This window comes from Lampetra planeri, chromosome 2 (genome assembly GCF_965212315.1).
Source record: "Lampetra planeri chromosome 2, kcLamPlan1.2.h2, whole genome shotgun sequence".
Classification (NCBI taxonomy): domain Eukaryota; kingdom Metazoa; phylum Chordata; class Hyperoartia; order Petromyzontiformes; family Petromyzontidae; genus Lampetra; species Lampetra planeri.
In genome coordinates, this window is record NC_136108.1 from 6,465,653 (window position 1) to 6,490,033 (window position 24,381).

Here is a 24,381-nt window from a genome sequence, read left to right on the forward strand (position 1 = left end):
TAAAAGTGACTGCGCCCGTACAATCGGCATCTTAGGCCGAGTGTAGAACGAGAACCACGTGTTCCATTTAAAACGTTTTTTTTGGGGGGGGGATCAGATCGAGTAAATATAAATGTGTCAAATTTCGATTTAAAGTTTTCGTGACTGTAGGGATTCATCTTCTTGGTTATTTCGGTAAAGTCACGTAGAAGGGAAATAATACAATAATAAAAATAAAACATAATAAAATAATTCTCACGACGTATCGGCCACAACGCAAGCAGCCGTCCTCAGGTGAGAATTATTTTATCATGTTTTATTTTTATTATTTTATTATTTCCATTCTACGTGACTTTACCGAAAGAACCAAGAAGATGAATCCCTGCAGTCACGAAAGCTTTAAATCGAAATGTGAGAGCCGCCTACCTCTCACGCCCTGTGCACGTGCACCCAGTTCCAAAGAAGTCTCCCGGACAATGGGGTTATTTTTCTGGGAACTGTCCCCACTAACGCGGATTGCGTAATGCGATTTTGAAAACAAATTAACTCGACACTCCATCGCAACTATCATGCTGAATCTCCGATAGACGGTGCATCACAGTGGGAGAGTGCATAACGGGAACGCTGGGAGATGTAATCTTATACAGTACGTTGCGCATGATGAAGAGCGCAAATTCTGTAAAGGATTCCTTTCGTTTATTCCACTTGATGAATTATAAAGCCATTAAGAGACAGGGACGAAACGCGAAGGGGTACACGTCGCCAAAACAGAAATGCACTCGAAGGGGCTTTTCTTAAAGGTCACTTTAACACATCCATCAGCGATGACCTCTGTTTCAATGTAAAATATTGCCTGTGTGTGGGCAAAAATAAAAATCCATGATGCAGGAATAAGGATTGAATTATGTCTGAGTCCACATAACAAACACAAAACAGCACACGATAATAAATTGATGAGGGTGGTTCTTATCCCAGAACTATGAATACTGGATTGTACAAACACAAGTCAGTGGCTCGTGCCATACGCTACAAGTTGATGTGGCTGCTGGATTACTGCAGACACTGCCTTGTGAATTATAAGCACAAATATTATTGTTGTTATTTTAAGCACAGTGCATTATCTTGCTCCTTCTGCATGTGTAGGGGTCACCACCTTTCCCACCAGATCCAGACATGCCTCTCAGTCAGCGGAGGTCCATTAAAACGGCGCATTGTACCGTAATAAATGTTACAACACAATGCCCGTACCGAATATCGGTACCAATCAATGCCTGCCACCCGAACGCGGATAGCTGCCAAATCCGAGACTGTCCGGGTTCAAGCCCGGAAAGGTGGCAACCCCAATTCGTGTGCTCAAAAAAGTTTCTGGCCTGCAGATTTAAAATCTGCGCTTAAAGTTCACTTAAGACTGAGGGCCACATGTGACTTCCCGACTGCGGGTGATTGTGCCGAGTTGACATTTTACCGCAGAACAATTGGCAGGATGCTTATTAAGGCGTGCAGAGAGGGAACAGGCAGCGCAGGAAACGGGGGAGAGCCACGCCCCGTGCGCTCTCCCCCTTAGGGTCACTCAAGAGTCGAGGTTGTTGCTGCGCAATAATCACGGCAAGGAGGCAACCGGAGACGAATCTAGAAACCTTCCCAAGCGGGCAGAGGGGAGTAGAAGGGAGGGAGGTCGTGATATTTAAAGATTTTTAAATAGGGCCCTACGTTTTATATATATATAAAAGTATTAAGTATTTGCAAGAGTCGAGGTTGTTGCTGCGCAATAATCACGGCAAGGAGGCAACCGGAGACGAATCTAGAAACCTTCCCAAGCGGGCAGAGGGGAGTAGAAGGGAGGGAGGTCGTGATATTTAAAGATTTTTAAATAGGGCCCTACGTTTTATATATATAAAAGTATTAAGTATTTTCATGGCTACAATTAACAACAGCACAAACTCTACACGCCGTGCTAGACCGGGATCAATATCATCGTAAAGTCGCACACGCCGTTAGGCAGCACTAAAGAAGAAGAAGTATTTTCTCCGGTAACTATCAATAAAATACCAATTTTTGGGGTCTCAATGGTGGGGGGGGGGGGGGGGGAGGGGGTGCGGGGGGCAGTAGTGCCCCCTATCGCCCCTCGGATTCTGCCACTGAAGGGCAATAGCAACGAAGGAGTGAGCAACTCAAGACGCCCACGCAACTCCACAAAGGCACGAAGCTGACGTACACTTTGGATGTATTCCCTCCTGGAATTTAGTTTTTGTCCACGCTAAATGTCATTGCCTGCATCCCCTCAATAATGATCAATGTCGGGTACGCTCACCATGAGCTTCCGAAACGCAGGAGCGAGGCAGGAGTCCTGGTGTGACTTGGCCCTGGTGTGAGGAGTAGGAAGCTACTGGGCGCTGTGCACTTTTGAATATAGATCGAAAACTCATTTCTTTAGAACTGATTTTTGTGTTTAGTTTGTTGTCTCAACCCCCCCACCCCCGCACCTTCGATTAGCACGGCTGGCTACGTACGGTGCGAAAGAAGTCCAATACACACATTGGCCTCTCGTCTCATTTTCACCGCCCGTCTTCCACGGGCCCGGTACGAGTCGCGTGGTGGCAGCCATGACGGAACTTGTGGATTGCGCCCTTCATACCCGAACCCGTTCTCCGCCGTCTCCCTCAACAAAGAGCAAGCGCCACGCAAGCGCACGTCACTTAGGCCCCGTTCCGGCTCCTTTGGCATGGGAGGATCCAGTTAGAGCTGCCCGTGTGAGCCACTGTGACAGCGATTCACCGCTCAGGAGATGGTACTTGTTGGGCCAGAGAGAGACGACATTTGGATGGTGCAGGACCCACCCCCCCAGCCCATTTAAAACCGGCCCTGATGTTACAAACGACCTCCCATTCCGAAATTTGCGAAGTTGTGTTTCACCAGGAATTTATTCGTGCGAAATAGGTGGCATAACGTCTTATTGGTCATTCAAATGAAAAAAGAAAACATTGAAAATGTGTTGAATGGTATAGCCGTGGTGTTTGACTCCAGCTGCTGCGATTTGGACTTGGTTAACAATGAGGTCATCTTCTTGGTTCTTTCGGTAAAGTCACGTAGAAGTGAATTAATAAAATAATAAAAATAAAACATAATAAAATAATTCTCGCGACGTTTCGGCCACAACGCAAGAAGCCATCCACAGGTGAAGAAACAGGTCTGTCGGAAAGACAGCGTCTGAATGAAACACGCTGTCTTTCCGACAGACCTCTTCTTCACCTGAGGACGGCTGCTTGCGTTGTGGCCGAAACGTCGTGAGAATTATTTTATTATGTTTTATTTTTATTATTTTATTATTTCCCTTCTACGTGACTTTACCGAAAGAACCAAGAAGATATAGTGATATCGTTTCTCACTGCCCTCTTGCACCACCTTAAAGCATTTTTTTTAGAAAGGCATGCCTTCTCTTCTGAGCTGTACAGGGATAATAATCTGCAACATTAGCACCACTCCTTGCTTGAATGCACCATCACAATCCTCAGGGAAATCAGTATTTTTAATACAAGGCCACATGCAAGCAGCCATGGCTATGCGATGTCAAATCTGGTACACAGAATAGGCATTGGCATCCGTTGCATATTCCAACCATTGACCCAATCACCCAGTTTTTTTTGTCCTGCTAGGTTTTATGCCACGGCGGGTTTTATAACAGAGAGTTCAAATGTTAAGCACTGGATTATAGCTTAAATTCGGCTTAATATGATTACAGCACATGGTGCACGTACACGTTCCATCAGCACAGTTTTCTGATTCGCTATAAAACACGATTCAAATACGGCGTATATATGTGTATGATGAATTCATGATTATCGAGTAGTTACTAGTGATCTGCAACTTTAAAGCTACAATCTCTACAAAGCAGACACCTTAGCCGCTGTTGCAGTACGTCATTTAGTGCAAAAAATCATTCGTGTTATCTATTAAAATACCAAAGACCGCAATTATATATCGGATAAAATTATTAATATTGCGCGTAACCTTTCCGCTGTAGACTCACGGAACAATTCCGAGGAGGGGAAACGGCTTTTGCGAAACATTTGGGCCCTTCAAAACGCACCTCACCTATTGTTACTCTGGCCACCTATCGAACGTTTAAAAAAAATGTTCTGGGCTCCGACCGAAGTTTGCCGTGCGATCGTCGCCGCTCAAGCCGCCTTTGAAGGCGAGAGTGGCTACTCACGGCCAGAAGCTCGGACAGGCAGCGCAACATGGAGAGAGGTTCGTCTTGCCGCGCGCTCTGCGGACGAACTCCGGCGCTGATCGCGTGGGGGGCCTGCGTCTGGAAGCGTCGCGGCCGCGCGGTTAAGTATATAGCAAGGTTCATCCGGCCCGAGGCAGGGCCTGCCACCACCCCGCTTCCAAGCTCGAGGAAGTTTACTTTGGCAAGTGTGGAGGAAACAAACCCCCCCCCCCCCCGCTGCCAAATCACACACAATGCGTGCGAGCGAGCGCACAACACAGCGATGGCCTCGCGTAATCTTGTGACACTGTATGTCCGTGCGCATTCAGACATTCAATTGGCAAAGCCGTCCGAAAAAAAACCGGTAGGTGTTCCCACCTAAACGTGGAAATGGATTTACATGATTTGCACCATTACCTGCATGGTAATCCATAGCGGTTTAACCCTGCTGCCATCACTGCCAATTATAAAATCGACAGACACTGTGAAACGGGCCGGCAGCTGATGTGCGATACTCCTGGGATATCCACGGTACAGCAACAACAACAACTTGCATTTACAAGGCGCTAAATCACGTAACCACACGTCCCAAAGCACAGCAACGACGGGGAGAGTACGCATCGGATACTGAGCGGGAGAAAGGTAAAACTAGACAGGGTGGAAATCGCGGTCAAACAGACGAGTTTTGAGTTGTGAATTTAATGTGGGAAGCCAGGATAAGAGCCGAGGATGAGTGGGGACTGTGTTCCAGAGGGTGGGAGCGCAGTGTCTGAACGGGAAGGCCACCGATAGTCAGCCGGAGAGGGTGTGAGTTCAAGTTTATTTATTAGGTATAGCCCTGTGAGCCATTCGGCTCTTGAATCGGGTGCAACCGCAAGAAACAAAAAACAAAAACATGAACAAGAAAACATCTTAAAGTGACGATGTGACTATGTCCAAACAGAAAATCCAAGAAAAGACAGCAAAATATTGCAGAAAAGCACCGTACACCAACGCTGTGTGCGGTGATGAGGAGGTGAGGAGGAGGCCAGAGTTGACCAAGCAAAGAGGGCAAGCAGGACTGTATGGTTGCAATAGGTCACTCAGGTAGGGGGGAGGTGGTGGCAGCAGGGGGGAGGGGAGAAGGTGACGACACCACATATTGACTTGTGAGGTGCTGGGGACGTCTACAGTGCAGGTGGCTCCTCGGCCTCACCTCTCGGGTCATCGCCAGAAACCCGCACGTGAACGAAACGGAGCAGGATGGAGCGCAACACAATATCGCAACACCAGACAAAAAACTGCGGCATCATCCAAACATTGCCAAGTGACAAGAGCCCCTCAATTGCCACGTGAGGCACACACACCCAAGACCTGAACACAGGAATGAATGTGCAAAAATAACAAAGGAATAAAACAAATCTTGCATGTGGTTGGATTCTGTAGCGCGTTATGAACCATTGCGTGTCAAGTCGAGCAAGGCGGTCATGTCGCATGGCACGTGACATAATCGGGAGTGGAGGGAGATGGGAGGCGAGGCGCGCTTCCTTTTAGCGCTCCCGTTGGCAAAATCCTTTCCATGTCGGTTTCCGCCTCTCAGCTTTGGGCCACCCTTTAGGGGGCCCGATTTGGCTGGATTTGAATAGAGTTAAGTCCCTACTGGCAACACAACTTTAAGTCTTGTTCATATTGGATCATCTTTATGATTGTAATCGTGCCCCCGCCCCCCGTTCCAGACGGACAGAGCTCATGTATACATTCTTCAAAGTTCGCTGTTAAAGCATTATTATGGAGAAGAAGAAAAAGAGTAAAAGCAGCAGCATGTTGCTCTACGCCTGACCAACTAAGCGCTCTCCACACCACAGTTGAGAACAGATTTCCTGACGGAAATCACGAGAGTTCTCAGTGCCACCTGCGGCTGTTCACCCCTTGAGATAAGGATACCGCTGTGGATTCCAACACCCTAAATATTTTACACCGTTTAGCATAAATAGTCACCATAAAACGCCTACTAGGCGCACACACACACACGATCGCACACACTCGCACCCTACCGGATTGAGGCTAACCTTGCACTTTTATAAAACAGCCCCTATAGAGCTTGACGGGAAACGCGAACATTGGCCGACCGAAGAGACGCAGAGGTCAGTTCAAGGCTTCACGTTTTCCCCCTCGAGTCACGCTGCTTAGCGAGGTCCACTCCATTGTTTTCTCCTCCGCGAGAGTGGTAGAAACACTCTACGTGGACGCAGCAGCTGTGTTTACCATTTTGCTGCGTTAAGCGGTGAGGAAACTAAGCAACCTTTTCAAAGTACATCGAAAGATTATTTATTACCACTTTGAATATTATCTTAAGACAATAAAGTCAGGTTGTAACGTACGTACACCTGCAAAACAAACTTCAGAATCCCACAAAAAATCTCAATTTTCACTCAGTGTTAAAGGCCACGAGGCCAGATTGAGCTGCGTTGTATACTGATGGTCAAAGACGCAACACCGAGTCCACACCTAAGACTCTGAAGACATCATTTAAAAAATGTAATATAGTCGTACGCTCCGAATGAGAAGCGTTGCTCAAACTTCACTTCAAAAGCCGCAGGGCGAGCGACGCATTCCCTTTGGCAGAATTGCATGTATTCAATCATGTCTTCAAATAAAAGAGCCAATGGATATCTGAAGATGAGCAAAGATTAAAGCCTTCACATTTCTGAAAAAAATATATATTTTTTTATACATATATATAAACGAAACACCGAGAGATTTCCAACAAAATTTCAACCGTACGACATGAGCATATTCGTCCTCTAATCAGAGGGCTCTGATGAGGCTTCAACACCAAAGCCGAACACCGCCCCCCGCCCCCCGCCCCTCGCCCCCCGCCCCCGCCCCCCGCCACCCGTCCCCGGCCCCCGCCCCTCGCCCCCCGCCCCCCGTCCCCCGCCCCTCGCCCCCCGCCCCTCGCCCCCCGCCCCTCGCCCCCCGCCCCTGGCCCCCCGCCCCCGCCCCCCGCCCCCCGTCCCCGAATCCCGCCCCTCGCCCCCCGCCCCCCGCCCCTCGCCCCCCGCCCCCGCCCCCCGCCCCCCGCCACCCGTCCCCGGCCCCCGCCCCCCGCCCCCCGCCCCTCGCCCCTCGCCCCTCGCCCCCCGCCCCTGGCCCCCCGCCCCCCCGCCCCCCGCCCCTCGCCCCCCGCCCCTGGCCCCCCGCCCCCCGCCGGAGCCCGACACGAGCGAGGGAGCCAGGCGGGAGCCCCCTCTGTGTGTCCCCGGCGCCACCAAGTGGTGGCTGTGACGCCGACTCACGAGTCGTGCACGTGACCCGCCGCGTCCCCACGAGTCGTGCACGCCCAGCGGAGCCTTGCGCGATACTTCTTGACGGGGCCTCCAAAGTGCACCCAGCCTGGCACGGGGAGCAGTCGGTGACCGTCGCCGAGTGGCAAACGGCGGCTGTCATTGATGTTTTTTGACCGCTTTCGCGACCAATATCGTCCATATTACAGAGGGGTTTTTTTTTTAGTTATATCGCGTCGATTTACGCGATTTAACCTAAAAAAAACCCACTGCATTATAGATTTGTCTCGACCAGCGGTTGCCAGCCTTGTCGAGCGTGCGGACATCTTTTCAACCTCCACACATTTTGCCGAACGCCACTGCTAGTTATTCAAAATGTTATATTTCCTTGGTGAGGATGTTATTATTTATGTTTCTTGTTTTCCGCCGACCGCCCCCCCCCCCAGCGTTGCCAACTTTGGAAAACCATCAAACAAGCCTAATTAATGGAACTTCCAAAAACATTTTTAAATGTCACTAGGCTATTTACTAAGTACTGCAGCAAATGTCGTAAACTGATACAGGAACTGTAATACACGCCTGCAATTACTGCTAAATCTGCACCATGTCCTCATTCTACAAAGTCGCTATATCTGTGACTAGTGACTTCGATCAAAAAAATTCCCACGAGAGAAACCCAACAATTCACAAGATCTAGCAACAAAACCCCTAAACTGACAACTCCAGCCTAAAATATCTTCGCAGCGACTTTGGATCCACACCGAACAAAGACTGTCACTGCATTACACGGAACGCTCTTCTTTCCGATAATAGAAAGCCACTGGGAGCTATGATGCACTTTTAAATCTCGATTGGAAACTCACTTCTTCAAAACTGCTTTTTGTGCTTAGTTTTTCGTCCTTCCCCCGCACCTCCGATTAGCACGTGCGGTGCGAAAGAAGTTCAATGTACACACACGACATGATGATAGGACTCGATGTTGACGCGTTGACCGACCGCCGGCCCCCCCAACCCCAACACGATGCCCCCCCCCCACCACAATGCCCCCCCCCCCCCACCGGCAAGCCACGTACCTCCCAAAGGGCCCTGAAGTCCTTCTGCTCGATGCGCAGGAGCTCGCTGCGCTCGCGCGTGAGGATGGTGGCATGGCGCGGCGTGTTGTCCAGGATCGACTCGCCGAACGCCGTGCCCACTCCAAGCGTGCACAGCGTGACCGAGTCCTACGAGGAGAAGCAGCAGCGCTTGGTGAGGAGGCTGTCGCTCCGAACGCGCGACGGTCATCGGCTCACGCGACCCGCCGCTGCGCGGAGAAACTAACACGAGGCTTAAACAACGCAAATCCTCCCTTTTTTCAATCACACTGCTCGATGAAGGAGGGCCCTTCCCACACCGCGCGACCCGTGGGGGTGATTTGACCATATTTCACCGCACCGGTCACTTCGGATTGAAAGCGGGAAGCACGGTATTTATATTTTGGAGCGTCGTACGGTTCGACGATTCATTGTCCTGCACTGCTGCTCTGTGCGTGCTGACAACGAAAGCGCAGCAGCAGCCTAACAGCAGCACCTGTGTGCGTTGTGCCTAGCTCGCTGCCCATGGTGGATTACCCATCCAAGATCCCCGCCAAATGCGCGTGCGTCGCGCACAGCGGCAGCACTCCGTGGGCACGCACAGAGCAGCAGCAGCACCACGTGGCCATGAACAGATGAGCAGCAGCGGCAGTACCCTGTGACCACGCACAGAGCAGCAGCAGCAGTACCCTGTGACCACGCACAGAGCAGCAGCAGCAGTACCCTGTGACCACGCACAGAGCAGCAGCAGCAGCAGGAGCAGCACCCTGTGACCACGCACAGAGTAGCAGCAGCAGGAGCAGCACCCTGTGACCACGCACAGAGTAGCAGCAGCAGGAGCAGCACCCTGTGACCACGCACAGAGTAGCAGCAGCAGGAGCAGCACCCTGTGACCACGCACAGAGCAGCAGCAGCAGCAGAAGCAGCACCCTGTGACCACGCACAGAGTAGCAGCAGCAGGAGCAGCACCCTGTGACCACGCACAGAGCAGCAGCAGCAGCAGGAGCAGCACCCTGTGGCTACGCACAGAGTAGCAGCAGCAGGAGCAGCACCCTGTGACCACGCACAGAGCAGCAGCAGCAGCAGCACCCTGTGACCACGCACAGAGCAGCAGCAGCAGGAGCAGCACCCTGTGGCTACGCACAGAGTAGCAGCAGCAGGAGCAGCACCCTGTGGCTACGCACAGAGTAGCAGCAGCAGCAGCACCCTGTGACCACGCACAGAGCAGCAGCAAGCAGCAGCAGTCCTGGTGAACGGGCGAGCGTTGGAGCTCAGGCTGATTGGTGTCTGGCACAAGCTGAGCTGTCAAATCCACGTGTGAACGAACTGATATCTCTGTGCTAAGAGGGAGGCTGCAATGGCAAAATATTTACTTGACAAGGTAATGCACTTGAAAATATATAATTGATCAATAATTTTGCATTGCCTGGCGGCCCTTTGATTGATGTAGACCGTCTGCCGGTGTCGTTGTTTTCTCCCACATTAACATAAGCTGTCTCGCCCATGCTGCTGACACACTTGGGCTACGCCCATCTCTAAACCTTTATAAACAGTTCGCCTTTAGAGGCTAACCCCCCATTTCTTGAGGACGACCGCTTGTGTTGCGATCAAATCGTTGTGGTTTTTGTTTCTATTTGTATTTGTATTAAATTTGTATTGCATTAGTGGGGATTTTTATTTTATTAATATTTGTATTCACCTTCTTTTTGTATTATTTTTCTATCTACGTGACTGTACCGAAAGAACCAAATAATATATTTTTTTTACTAATTTTACGTAATATTACTTTTGTAAAAGTGTTACCTTACAAATATAATTAAAAACAATGGTTTTAATGCTACACTAATTGAAGCCACATTTGTTCACGATCGATAACGGCAGAGCTGTTCTCATGCTGGAACAGAGCGGAGCTAACGTGCTAATTGTCTGTGCAGACTACACCTGCCATTGGGGAACGTGCAAACCTGGCCTGGATCACGTGATAGCCTGGAGCTGTCGCAGCAACCAAAGCCTACATTTGCAGCAGAGTAATTTCCGTCGCCAGAACCGAAATGTAGATTGCTCTGCTGAAACAGCCTCAAAATGCCAAAGCTGTCATGTTGGGAGCCCGTAATCGCCTTAGAAGACATTTAATAGAGCTTGCTTTTTTTCCTTCTTTCCTCGGGTCACTGAAGGATGGAGTGAAAAACACACCCCCCGGTTTTTGACGCGGTAATTTCTGACTTCAGAGAGAATGAATGCAGCCCCCCACCCCGCCGCCCACGCCCCGGGCCTGCAGGCAAGGTACATCACGATGCATTGTGACACCTTTTGCTTTTTATTTCAATGCCCCCTACCGCACGCTGTGACAGCACCGCCACGCAGTAACGTGGCCCCTGTCTATCATTCATCTCCTTCGGCGCGTGGCATGCGGCATGCGGGCAAGCGGCGCTCGTGCGGATCGCTTGGGGTTCACGTGCATCTTCTCCGGCTCGTTCATCGCGAACGATGATGACCGCCGAAAACAGCGAGCAGCAGCAGAAGCGGCGGCGGTGGCGGCGGCATTTTCCTGCGCGTTGCTGGGACGAGAGCCCAGCCGTTGAGCGGAAGCATCGGCCGCAAGGTGCGCAAAGAATTGCCGCTTCGTCCGCTCGATGGGATTCGTGGCGTTGCTGCTGCTGCTGCTGGCGTTGATGCTGCTGATAGTGATTTTTTTCCCTCCCCCCTTTGTTTTTTTTCCTTCAAACCCTCTTGACCGAGTCGGCTACAGCAGCACCCTTCTCCACTGGTCTCGCGCGCACACAGCGCGGGGTTGGCGACGCGTCCGCGTTCACGGACCGCTTCTGCCTGCGTCCGTGAATGTGTGCCCGTGACGGGGAGCGGTGGTGTAGCGGTTAGCGCGCTGCACTACGAACTTGGCGACCCGGGTTCGATTCCCGCTCACGGCAAACACCAGTGACGATTTTATCTGAACCGGTGCTGGGCCTCCCCTAGGTCGACTCAGCCTCAAATGAGTACCTGGTGCGGTGTGTAAACATCGCCGCTAGGGAGACAAAGGCGGTCGGGCGTGGTGCTGGCCACCCACCCCCTCGTGTACCGTTCCGGCCTTCATAGGTGCTCGCTAACAGCACTTGCCCGTAGAGTCTGTTAAGGCTATACGGGGGATCTTTGTCTTTATCTTTGTGACGGAAAGCGAGCGCAGGCCGCCTGAGACCACCGTGCCCAGGCATTGCTGGGTGGCGTGTCGCCTCGTCTCTGTCGTTCAAAGGGAATGACGTAGGCCTCGTGCGCATGTTTAACTTGATCCAGCATTGGTTTAGGGTGGTTTTTTCTTTTAACGAAAAAAACCTACTCTAAAAGTTACGCTGTCACATGTAGGAACAAACAAACCGCGTTGGTGATGCTGCTGCTGCTGCTGCCGTACAGACAGGGCACTTTCCTTGCACTCATTATTTGTCTGTTCTTCTTTCCCTTGCGACTAGAAGCCAGACCTTGATGCGTGCTTATTTATTTTATTCGCCCATTGACCGAGCGTAAAACCGTGCCGATTTCTTCATCATTTCGCTCGAGATGCTTTGTGTCCCTGCTGTGGTTGTTTACACTTGGCCGCTGTTCACACGCGAGTCTGGGGGCGCGTTAATGAACCAAACAGAATTTTTAACTCAACCCCGCGACGACGCACTCACTGCTGCTGATGCTGCTAACGTCATCCCCGTCCTTTGGAACCCGTGTGTGTGTGTGTTTACAGAGCCCTGTGCGTATAACAACAGCACGCAGAGCAATAGGTACCGCTCGCAGCCGTATCTCTGGCTGTAAACACACACCATATGGCCACTTGAACACGTCATTGTCATTGCACAGTACGGAACCGCTTAGTGGAAAAACGCCCGGTCATCGCCGAATATCGTGTTCTGTCGTAACGGTTTACTCCGGCCGGTGAATAGAGTTCCTGTCGGTAAACGGCGACCTCCGTGGGTCTGGGCTCTCCCTCCGTCAGCGCTGCTCATCTTTGCTGCATGACGTTTGTCGGAGGCTCCCAGCGCCGGCAGCCCCTTTGCGGGCGCTCCTGAGAATCGTTGAGCACAACGTGGAGCGCTGCTTCGAACGGTGAACAGCAACAGCGTGAGGTCCACGCGTTTCACCGAATGTCTAAAACGCAACTTTTGCGGAATGTAATTCAAATCGGGGGGCGAAAACCACGTTGCGTGAACGTCGCGTCGTCGAGTAACACAGCGATAGGCGGCCATTCACGATTCTCCTGTAAACGTGATTGTTTGGCGAATTAAATGACAATGCAACAAACAGCGGAGGAGGAGGAGGAGGAGGCGGCATTACCTGGTGGCTTCCTGTGGCCGACACCTTGACGTCGAGGGAGCCAGACAGCACGGCGTACCAGCTGGTGCCGATGTCTCCCTGGCGGAAGACTGCGCGGCGAAGGTGAACAGTTGCACGGACGTAAAGTAAAGCAACGGGGCTGAGCAAACGCAGCAACAATCACGGCGAACGTGGCTCCTTTTGTTGGGAGGGGGGGCGGGGTCTTATAAATAATGAAACTCGCGTTGAGTAAAGCAGAGATTCTCACTGCGTTTTTGATATTGAACAGTTGTATTTTTATTTTACCAGGTATGGCCCACGGAGCCATAACAGCTCCTTTTCAGACGCGACTTGGCTATCACAAATTCATTCCCCAAAAAGTGGCTTATTGTCGTGTGGAAATGTATCGGAGCCAAATTCTCTGGAGGATAAAAACCGGAGGACCCAGAGAAATATCCACACGACCACGGGGGGAGAGAGAGAGAGAGAGAACGCAAACTCCAAGTATACAGGTGTCAAGGTTGGGATCGAACCCACGACCTCCTGTATACCAGTTGCGGGGGGGGGGGGATAGAGCAACCCCTTTAAGAGACATGCAGCAGCAACCCCGTTGTGGGAGGCGAGCGAAGGGGGAATGCAGGTGCCGTTACTGAAGTTAAAGAAGCAAGTGGCAGGCGAGGAGAGAGCGCAAAAGAGTTGCACTGAAATGTGATGGTTGGAATGTGAGGAGTGTGAATGGTAAGTGTACAGGGCGGTCGAGATGTTCTGTCATCCCCAATTAATTGACCCCTCGTTTTTTTCATTCGCACATTCATTTCCGTTTTAAACTAACCTTACTATTAAAACGTCTTAAGTTTGAGATCATTAAATGGCGGATGAGGGGTGTCACAAGACATCTGGGCGACCCTGTAGAGAGATCGTTGACGTGTGGCAGGACGAGAGAGAACGAGGCACAGAATAGAAGAACGTGGAGTGAGAAAGTGCGAGCAAGCTGGCCCCATGCGATTCCACTCCAGCATTGGCCTAGACCAGGGGTGGGGAACGTCCGGCCCGCGGGCCGTATAAAGGCCCGCGAAATCATTTGGTGTGGCCCTGCCAAGGCAACCGCAGGCGGGACTCGAAATGCAACAAATCTAGGAGAAAACCTGGAAAAGCAGTTGCGAGCAGTGGCGGCTCCTGCAAAATCTCTCAGGGGGGGCAAATGTCTGGATGATTGATAAGGATAAGGTCCACCCATACAATGGATAAATTAACAGCTTAAGCATGTAAAGGCAACTTCATTTCTTTAATATTAATGAAAAATAAAGTGACTCTTACAATACATCTTGTTTGTTTCTATACTCACTATTAAAACAAACCACTCAAGTTTCTTTTATTAAAGATTCCACTAGGTGGCGACAAATTATATTGTTGGATGAAACGTGCTTACGTATGATGACGTAAGCACGTATGATGACGTAAGCACGTTAGGGCGAGCCCTCCCGGAAGCCATAGAGAATGCATTGCAGCGCCCCCGTTCGAAAAAAAACATATTTGAATGTAAGTCTATGGGACCACTCGGGGCGATTCTCAGCTGGAGGGAAATCGCCCAAAAAGAGGCGGTACTCCACAGAACGTAGCATGACGCTGATTGGACTATATCCAGAGGCACAGTGACGGCTAGCGTGACTCTGTGGTTGAATGACATTGGTGGTGCGTCGCCCAATCGCCCTAATGAAGAAACCGCCCCTGGTTGCGAGTAGCAGCAACATCATCAATAGCCATCAATAGCTAACATCACACGCCTCGCCAAAGAGAAGCAGTTCCAGCCCATCGCATCAGGGGCGAGTCAATTAAATGTTTGGCCAAATATAACGGGCAAATTTTTAAGTTGATAATTTTGCATGGCCCGCGAATGATGTTATATAAATATCCAAATGGCCCTTGGCAGAAAAAAAGGTTCCCCGACCCTGGCCCAGACGAGGAAGGATGGAGCGTGCGGCGAGCGCCGGGCACGTACGAGTGATGCCCCTCTCCAGCTCCTCGTAGTATCCCAGCAGTGAGATCTGCTGCAGCAGGTTGGGGTGGAACTCCTCGAAGGCCTTCAGCTGCTTGAGGCGGGCGGCCACGAGCTCCACGTCCTCCATGCTCCGCTCAGACGGCCTTTTTGGTCAGCAGCGCAGAGCAGAGGGGGGCGGCGGGGGGGGTGACACGGCGAGGCACGCTGAGCACGGGACAGGCAGGCAGGCAGCACGCAACGCGGAGAACGCAGGACGGCACACAAAGGCGACCGAGAGGGCAGAGAGAGGACGGGAGGAGAGAGCGCCGCACGGGGTGGACACACACAGTGCACGTGAACACAGAGTACACGTGAACACAGAGCACGCGGAGTGCACGTGAACACAGAGATCAGACAGGGAACACAGAGAGCACACACAGTGCACGTGAACACAGAGAGCACACACAGTGCACGTGAACACAGAGAGCAGACAGGGAACACAGAGCACACAGAGTGCATGCGAACACACAGAGCACACACAGTGCATGCGAACACAGAGTACACAGAGTACACGTGAACACAGAGAGCACACACAGTGCATGCGAACACACAGCACACACAGTACACTTGAACACAGAGCACACACAGTACACGTGAACACAGAGCACACAGAGTGCATGTGAACACAGAGCACACAGAGTGCACGTGAACACAGAGTACACAGAGTACACGTGAACACAGAGAGCAGACAGGGAACACAGAGCACACACAGTGCATGTGAACACAGAGAGCAGACACAGTACACGTGAACACAGAGATCAGACAGGGAACACAGAGCACACACAGTGCACGTGAACACAGAGCACACACAGTGCACGTGAACACAGAGCACACACAGTGCACGTGAACACAGAGAGCAGACACAGTGCACGTGAACACAGAGCACACACAGTGCATGTGAACACAGAGAGCAGACACAGTACACGTGAACACAGAGCACACAGAGTGCATGTGAACACAGAGCACACACAGTGCACGTGAACACAGAGCACACACAGTACACGTGAACACAGAACACACACAGTACACGTGAACACAGAGCACACAGAGTGCATGTGAACACAGAGCACACACAGTACACGTGAACACAGAGCACACACAGTACACGTGAACACAGAGCACACACAGTACACGTGAACACAGAGCACACACAGTACACGTGAACACAGAGCACACACAGTACACGTGAACACAGAGCACACACAGTACACGTGAACACAGAGCACACACAGTGCATGTGAACACAGAGCACACACAGTACACGTGAACACAGAGCACACACAGTACACGTGAACACAGAGCACACACAGTGCATGTGAACACAGAGCACACACAGTGCATGTGAACACAGAGCACACACAGTGCACGTGAACACAGAGCACACACAGTACACGTGAACACAGAACACACACAGTACACGTGAACACAGAGCACACACAGTACACGTGAACACAGAGCACACACAGTGCATGTGAACACAGAGCACACACAGTGCATGTGAACACAGAGCACACACAGTGCACGTGAACACAGAGCACACACAGTACACGTGAACACAGAACACACACAGTACACGTGAACACAGAACACACACAGTACACGTGAACACAGAACACACACAGTACACGTGAACACAGAGCACACACAGTACACGTGAACACAGAGCACACACAGTACACGTGAACACAGAGCACACACAGTACACGTGAACACAGAGCACACACAGTACACGTGAACACAGAGCACACACAGTGCATGTGAACACAGAGCACACACAGTGCATGTGAACACAGAGCACACACAGTGCACGTGAACACAGAGCACACACAGTACACGTGAACACAGAACACACACAGTACACGTGAACACAGAACACACACAGTACACGTGAACACAGAACACACACAGTACACGTGAACACAGAACACACACAGTACACGTGAACACAGAACACACACAGTACACGTGAACACAGAACACACACAGTACACGTGAACACAGAACACACACAGTACACGTGAACACAGAGCACACACAGTACACGTGAACACAGAGCACACAGAGTGCACGTGAACACAGAGCACACACAGTACACGTGAACACAGAGCACACAGAGTGCATGCGAACACACAGAGCACACAGAGTGCATGTGAACACAGAGAGCAGACACAGTGCACGTGAACACAGAGATCAGAAAGGGAACACAGAGCACACAAAGCCGCTGCTCGGATGTTCCGTGGCTGTCGTGCCCTCGTGTGCTCGCTAGAATCGTCAATCTCCCACGTGTTCGTCATGTCCCTCGTTCGTTGCTTTACATATTATTGATGTTCGTTTCCCCCCCCACTCACCCATCCGCCTCTCTTCACCCCTTTCTTGCCCGGGTGATTTATTTTCGTGGTTTCGTGTTTGATCAGACACTTCGAGATGTGACGGTATTTAAGCGACCAAATACATGCCAATCTCCATCTTTGTACATGGCACAAAAGGAAAACGGCAGCTGTATGCATACATTAACCGGCAGGTTAGAGAAACAGCTCGCGTTTGCCTGGATATACAACATCACCGACAGGCCGTGTAGGTAGCTGTGTTGAATACTCTTAGTTTTTTCGGTAAAGTCAAGTAGGTAAAAAATGAAATGGAAATTAATAAAATAATAATAATAATAACTAATTTAAATTTCAATTTTTACCTACGTGACTTTACCGAAAAAACTAAGATTATGAATCCTTTACAGTCACGAAAGCTTCAAATCTAGAATCTGTGTTGAACTTCTTTCGCACCGTACGTAGCCAACCGCGCTAATCCGAGGTGCGGGGGAAGGACAACAAACTAAACACACCAAAGGCTAAGAAGGTTGGGGCTAAGAGCTGGCATAGCCAAGCGCAGAGCTTTGCCAATGATGTCTCCCACAGAGGCTTCTCCCAGAGGAAACCTTCTTCCAGATGACCCTCACAACCGAAGATTCACCCCACGAGACTGCCGACAGAACGCAATCCATGGTGTCTCTGACACGCGGTTCAGCACAGGGCCATTTATCTGTGGTGCCTCGCAAAGAGGAATGAATCTTCACAGAGCAGAGTCCTGTGAGGCGTGCCCCCTTGTGCCGTGCGCGACACTTTTACTCGCTATCAGCACCACCGCAATGGAACGTCGCATGCCTGTGGTAAAAATAACAGAGACGGGGCAATGAATGTCAACTCGCGTCCAGCGGCAGTACTGTGGCTTGCGGGTGACAGGGCCATTAGGGTGCAATGCCGATTGCGCGACGTTGGTGCAATTGCATCTGGAGATCGCGCAACGCAACGTGAGCCGGAGGTGCTGCGTTCGTCCAAGCATCTTCAGTTGGGGGGCTCTGATGCACGAGGCCGAGGGGAGGAGCCCAGGGCTACCCCCCCTCCCCACCTCCCCCCCACTGACCTCCTGTGATTTATTTGGTTTCAGTGGCACCGACTGCGCTATGGTATGCGCGTGTGGGCTTGTTTATAATTTATGGAGCGTGTTTCGTCGACTCAATTGATCACTCCGTCAAGAGCAGCTAGGAAGTTAACGATATACGACCGGTGTTGCACAGACGTTAACCTGCATCGTTTAAGGCCACATAGGGGATCTCGGTAAGTTATTTGCTTCGTAAACGTGGCATTAAATTGCTACGGAAATTGCTACAAATCCTGAGGAGCTGGCGTGTCAAGAACGGATAGAGCAAAGATTAGCGAGGAGCACAATTTTTCGTTAATGTATCCAAAGTATCTTCAAGAGTAGTTTATTTTTTTAAATCATATTGTAGGAGCACATGGTGTGCGATGAGGATATTATCTCGAGAACGATTTGGCTTTGTCAGAGCATTAACAGCCTTCTTGCAGAAAGCATCCTCGATGGAAATGAATGACGTGTCAAGGTGAATGGCCAGCAAGAACAGGGAACAGCCTTTAGCTGAGAGCTTCTGGGAAAGGGTGAATCGATCCCTGTTTTCCACAGCTCAAGTGCGGTGCGCACAGTTGGCACAGACATCAAGTGTGCAGGCGGTGCACCTGCACCAGAGGGTGCAATGCCGACCGTGCTGGCACGAAATGCTGCACAGTTTCGTGGGACCTTCTTCAAACGGCCACTCAAATGTCAGAAATTCCCAGCAGCGCCAGGAGATGGAGAAAGAACGCATGAATTAATGACACGAAGTTGTTTGTTTTCCAGGTGACGCTGTGGACGCGGGTCTCTGTGCTGCGTTTGACATCATCGTGCGTGAGTGAATCACAGAGTGTGTGTGTGGCGCCGACGTCATTGAACGCCTTCGCTGTTCCTTTGCTACGATGATAATAAGAATAATAAAACGTCCAAAACAATAAAGTATTCAACAATTTTATCGTTTTCTATTGCAGTTTTTTGTTATGTAACGCTAACCGCGAATGGCTTGTGTGCAATGTGCACACACACACACACACGTATGTATACCTTGATATAACCACCTCGGCTTGTCACTCAAATTCACAGAGTGGACCACATTACATGATCAAAGCCCCTCCGCGGATTCCCATTCACCTATGTATCAACATTAAATCTCTCTCACGGTCTTAGATGTTTTGTTATGGCCCTGCTACTGGGAAACTCTCTCGCCGCATTTTCCTCCCCTCCGTCTCTCTAAATATATCCTTCCAAAGTAACCTCGATTTAGTTCAGCCTTTCCTCCAATCCCTGCATAGCACTCATGCCACTCACTGCTCTATCTCTTCTGAGACAGTAAGTACGTAAACATTGTATTTGTATTTTACCAGGTAAGGCCCACTGAGCTTATTGTTATTTTTTTCGGAAGCAATCTGGCCACAAATGATAGCTCAACGGAATGGGTTATCACGTGGAAATCTATAGCAGCCAAATACTCTAAACGCGTGACGTTGATTATAAATGCGAAGGGAAACCCCCGGAGGAACCGGAGAAAAAAATCCACGCAACCACGGAGAGAGACACGCAAACCCCAAATATACAGCAGGCGTCAGGGTCGAAATACCAGGTGAGGTAGTTAACCGTGGCGCGCACGGTATTCGTGAGCACGCGAACGCATAGATTGAACGTGCTGTAAGAAAAACACATCATGCACTTGTTGACAACGCATAGTCACGTGCTCTGGCTAAGGTTGCATGCAGTGTCTCGAGCTTGAGCTGGGTGTGTGTGCGTGGTGAGCCTATGGGCTGCGGTCGTGCAGTGGTTAGTGCACTGCACCTACGAGCCCGGCAACCCAAGTTCGATTCCCGTTCACGACCAATAACGGTGGGGACTAGTCGACTGAGCCTTAAGGGAGTACCTGGTGGAGTCTGTAAACATTGGCACTCGGGATACAAAGGCTGCCGGGCGTGGTGTAAACCACCCACCCCCTCGTGAACTGTGCCAGCTTTCATGGGTGCTCGCTAACAGCACTTGCCCCAACAGTCTGGCAATGGCTATACTGCACAGGGGATCTTTGTCTTTGCGGTGAACTTGGCTGGGGGTGCTTGTGTTTGTGGGAGGCTTTGTTTAGCGAACAGCGCAGGTGTCACAAGTGCCAACCCAGCTGCGCAGTTCCCCGTATTCTATGAATCGCAGATTCTGTAACCACATGAATCAAGGATCAGCTACCCACGTTTTAAAACAAAGTGCACTGTACGTATGAGAATGTAAAAATATATTATCGGTGAATAAATAATACGTCGAGTGATTGAAAATATAACTTTCAATGTTCTTATATTTAAAGAATCACGTAAAAATTACGACTTAAAAAAACACACTAAAAACGTAGAGCAAATGTGAAATGTTGAATACTGTATTCCAAGGGTTCCTGATTTTATTTAACTTTTAAATTACATTACTGCGCTGCTATTTTTGGACTATTCTCTGGAAGGCCGATGGCACGGACCCGCTCCCGGAAAGCTACATCAAACGACGGCTCATCCATTCCCACCAGCTGATATTCTAAACGGCTACGGTGCATTAAATGTGCGTGTTATACGTGTCGCCACCAAGCATTGGGGGGTGCACACAAATAAAATCAGGCTGCTTAAAGCCAGGAGGGTGAAGATTTCCACCTGCAGTAGATGCAGACACTGTACATCACGCAGAAATTGTCACTCCGATACCTCATTTGCATTTTGCAGCAGTAAATCCATATTCTAGAAATATTAACGTTGCATAATTGAATGGGTGCGTTTTTTAATTGATTATCATTACGATTTCTGAGCGCGCGTGTGTTTCTTGCTAATTAATGTCATTCTTTCCGACTTGGAAATGTGGCAATAGACAATGCGTTTTTTTTAAACCTCCACCCGTAAAAAACATTAGTGCCACTTACAGAAGATCAGGCTAATGAGGTCCACGCTTCAACACTGGTTACGAAATTACCAATATTCTTGCTGAGCCATCTGTACGGAATGCATCCCCCTGGACTCGGCAGCACTGAGCACTTTACCCAAGGCCAGCTGTGCCTTCACTGACCCCCCTGCCTTGCAATCTGCGCAATGCATGGGAAACACTCTGTTTTAGCATTTTAATGTATCCGTATATATATGCTCTTTAAAAATAGCATATATGTATACGAATAGCATATGTGTGTGTATATGTATGCCATTTTCTTAAAAAGAGCATATATAAAAAATAACATATAGCATGATCTGTCCACTGCTGGGCGTCACCACCCATGCCGTCTTTCATGATCCTGCGGTACCACAATCCACCTCGCTCATGTACGCAAGCTGATCTCATCACTCCATCTCGGGGGGGTGTGTTCCCTCTTTTGTGTACCCCCTCTGTCGTTAGTCGTGACCACAGGCCATCATCCTTTCTCGAAATGTGTTCCGCCAAAGTCCGCATCTCCTCTTTGGATTGATTCTCCGATTGACGAGTTATTATTTCTATCTCACAAACACGCACCGATCCACGTTTCTTTCCACACTTTTCAGCACCACCCACCCATTTTATCTTTATCAGTGTTCATGCTTCCAATCCGTATCGTAACAGGTAACGTCCAGTGATTGAAAACGCTCCTTTGTAGACACATTAGTATGTGGCTTTTCATAATCAAGTTCAGGTTTCCATAAGCATTTCACCCTGCTCTCGCTTGCCTCTTGATTTAATCATTTGTTCCAGGGTTGCCTTTAATAATTGCCTAAGGTAGACGTCTGTATTTTGCAGTTGTGTTTCTCCAAGAAATATATTCTTTTGTTCAGTGAATTTGTGGAACGTGAATTCGTTTTTTTAAATAATTTTTATGTTTAGCCCAATTTTGTTAAGCTCTTCAATAACTTAACTTGTAGTTAATTTCCAATGGTTGTTTTAATGCCTGCATTAACACATCTGAGATGGTTAACAATGTATAAATCAAGGCTAGCATTTTGAATCGGATGAGTAATTAATTTTCTTTATTTTTCTAAGTGAGGGGGCAACTGAAATGTAATACTTTACAAGAAAGGCCTGGATGATGGTAATAGTCACACAGGAACAGTTATTGCTGCAAATTGTTATCATTGCAACAATTTACGTGCAGATAATATTTCAGACATGATTCTGACTATGGCAATGACACAGTATGGCCTAATCTTGTGAATAACAACGTGGTTGGGCCTTTAACGTCCGCAATATATATAGTTTTCATTATAATAAATGTCGTGGCAATTACCTGGGAACTGTTATCTCAAACTGGCACACAGGCCAACTGATAGCAAACGTCATTATTTCTAAATCAAAGCAAAATACAGCATCATAAATTGAATGCAAGTTGCATGCTCGTTAACATTTCAGACCACTCAAATGAATCATGACATGCATTTACTTGTGTCTTAATATGTTCATGAATTGCATTTCTTTTATGCATGACCAACACTGAAAATATGAGATACAAGCATACACATTTTAGTTGTACGTGTTGAGATGCATAATTCCGTTTAAACATTCCTTTTTCCAGGCCATTGTCTATTTTGCACACTACCCATAACAAAAGGTTTACATAATCGCCAGAGTCCGTCTCGCGTTGTGATCACCATTAATGTCCTAGTCTCACGTGCGATCATCAGCACCGTCATTCATCATCACCATCATCATTACACATCACACGTGCGATCATTATCACCATCATTATCACCACCACCACCACAACTACCACCACACACGCCTTACATGCGATCATACTGACAACCACCATCATCACCATCTCAAGTCTCATGTACAATTACGGTCACCACCACCACCATCATCATCATAGCGCACGTGTGGTCATCCCCACCACCACCATCACTCACCATCAGCACGCTTCACGTCGGAGCCGTCTGCGGGCAACGTGGACTGACAAGAGCGGAACAAAGACGACCCTACGGGTGCAGTACCTCATCACGAGCCCCCGTCTCCTCGTGCATCACCGCGTCATCCCCCTTCCGCGCCTTTGTCTCTCCCAGCTGAGACACCACCCGCACGCAGCGGATCGCCGGTGCCGGCTCCGCCGCTCGGCTACACGATGCATTGTCCTGCCGTGTGAGTCTCCGCGCTCACCCGCCGGGCGCGGCAGGGAGGGGCCGGCCCTGCCCCAGCTCCTCTCTAACCTCTGCCCCCGTCTAACCCGGCCCTGCCCTGACCCGACTTTGCCTACCGCTGCCCCCCACCCACCCCCACGTCCACCCGACCCTGCCCCAGGCGTACCTTTTGTCGAGACAGGGAACCCAGTCGCAAGGCACCGGGTGCGCGCCGCTCCGCGCCGCCACCATCGCTGTGGTCGGCATAGGCGGAGAGCCGCCTCCTCTCGTCCCTCTCTCCCTGCTCGCTGCTCCTCTCCTCCGTTCCTCCTCGCTCCTGCTCAGATCGACCTGGGGAACCCCTGGGCTGCGAGCGCCGCCGCCCGGGCGGGGTGAGGGGGAGGCCGGGCCGAGGAGGAGCCTCCACACTGGCCCGGCTCCTCCCAGAGACGCGAGCCGAGTGACGACAGCCGAGCGGGCCACGACCCCCTGAACTCGAGAACCACGACCCCAAGGCACCACGACCCCTTTACCTAAGGCACCATGACCCCCTTACCTAGGGCACCATGACCCCCTAATTATCGCGATCATGAACCCCTCACCCGAGAGACCTCGACGTCCTTACCCCCACGGGGTCACGAACTTCTCACACTGACAAGGGGGAGGGGGGTGCCCTCACCAAGAAGGTTGACCGTGACCTTCTCACCCATGGAATCACGACCCACTCGTCGAGAGTGCCACGAATCCCTTTGGACACCGCACCCAGGGGGCCACAATCCAAGCGACGTTCTTCTCCGGCAGACTCGCTCGCACGAGGACGCTCTCTCAGCACCAAGGGCGGGTGGACAGCTCCCGGGTTCTCTTCTGCGGTGGAGGAGTTCATCCCTCCCTCTCCCTGCGCCGCATACTCTGTCTCGTGGCTGGGGTTCTCGTGCGGATGCGTCCACTCGAACACTTCGAGGCGTCGTGTGGCTCAGTAAGGTTGGCGCACTTTGCCGAGTCAGATAATGGGTGAGCGTTTATGCGCAAATGAGTTACACGCGAGCCGTCATCCGGGACTAAC

At 50.3% G+C, this 24,381-nt stretch overlaps 1 protein-coding gene across 3 annotated transcripts in view; it reads right to left on the reverse strand.

Moving 5' to 3' along the window:
- The window catches only part of RAPGEF4 (Rap guanine nucleotide exchange factor 4), a 79,987-nt gene extending 65,040 nt beyond the window's left edge, over nt 1-14,947 (reverse strand). The window contains exons 1-3 of one of the 3 annotated variants that reach the window (XM_078604665.1): nt 14,818-14,947; nt 12,840-12,928; nt 8,529-8,675 (exon numbers count right to left, since the gene is read on the reverse strand). In XM_078604665.1, the coding sequence (XP_078460791.1) occupies nt 8,529-8,675; nt 12,840-12,928; nt 14,818-14,944 (363 nt within the window). In that variant the 5' untranslated portion in view covers nt 14,945-14,947. Of the gene's footprint in view, nt 1-4,189; nt 4,278-8,528; nt 8,676-12,839; nt 12,929-14,817 lie in introns of those variants that run through there. The other 2 variants (XM_078604664.1, XM_078604663.1) reach the window with 2 other exon arrangements.
- Between the last annotated feature and the right edge of the window lie 9,434 nt (nt 14,948-24,381).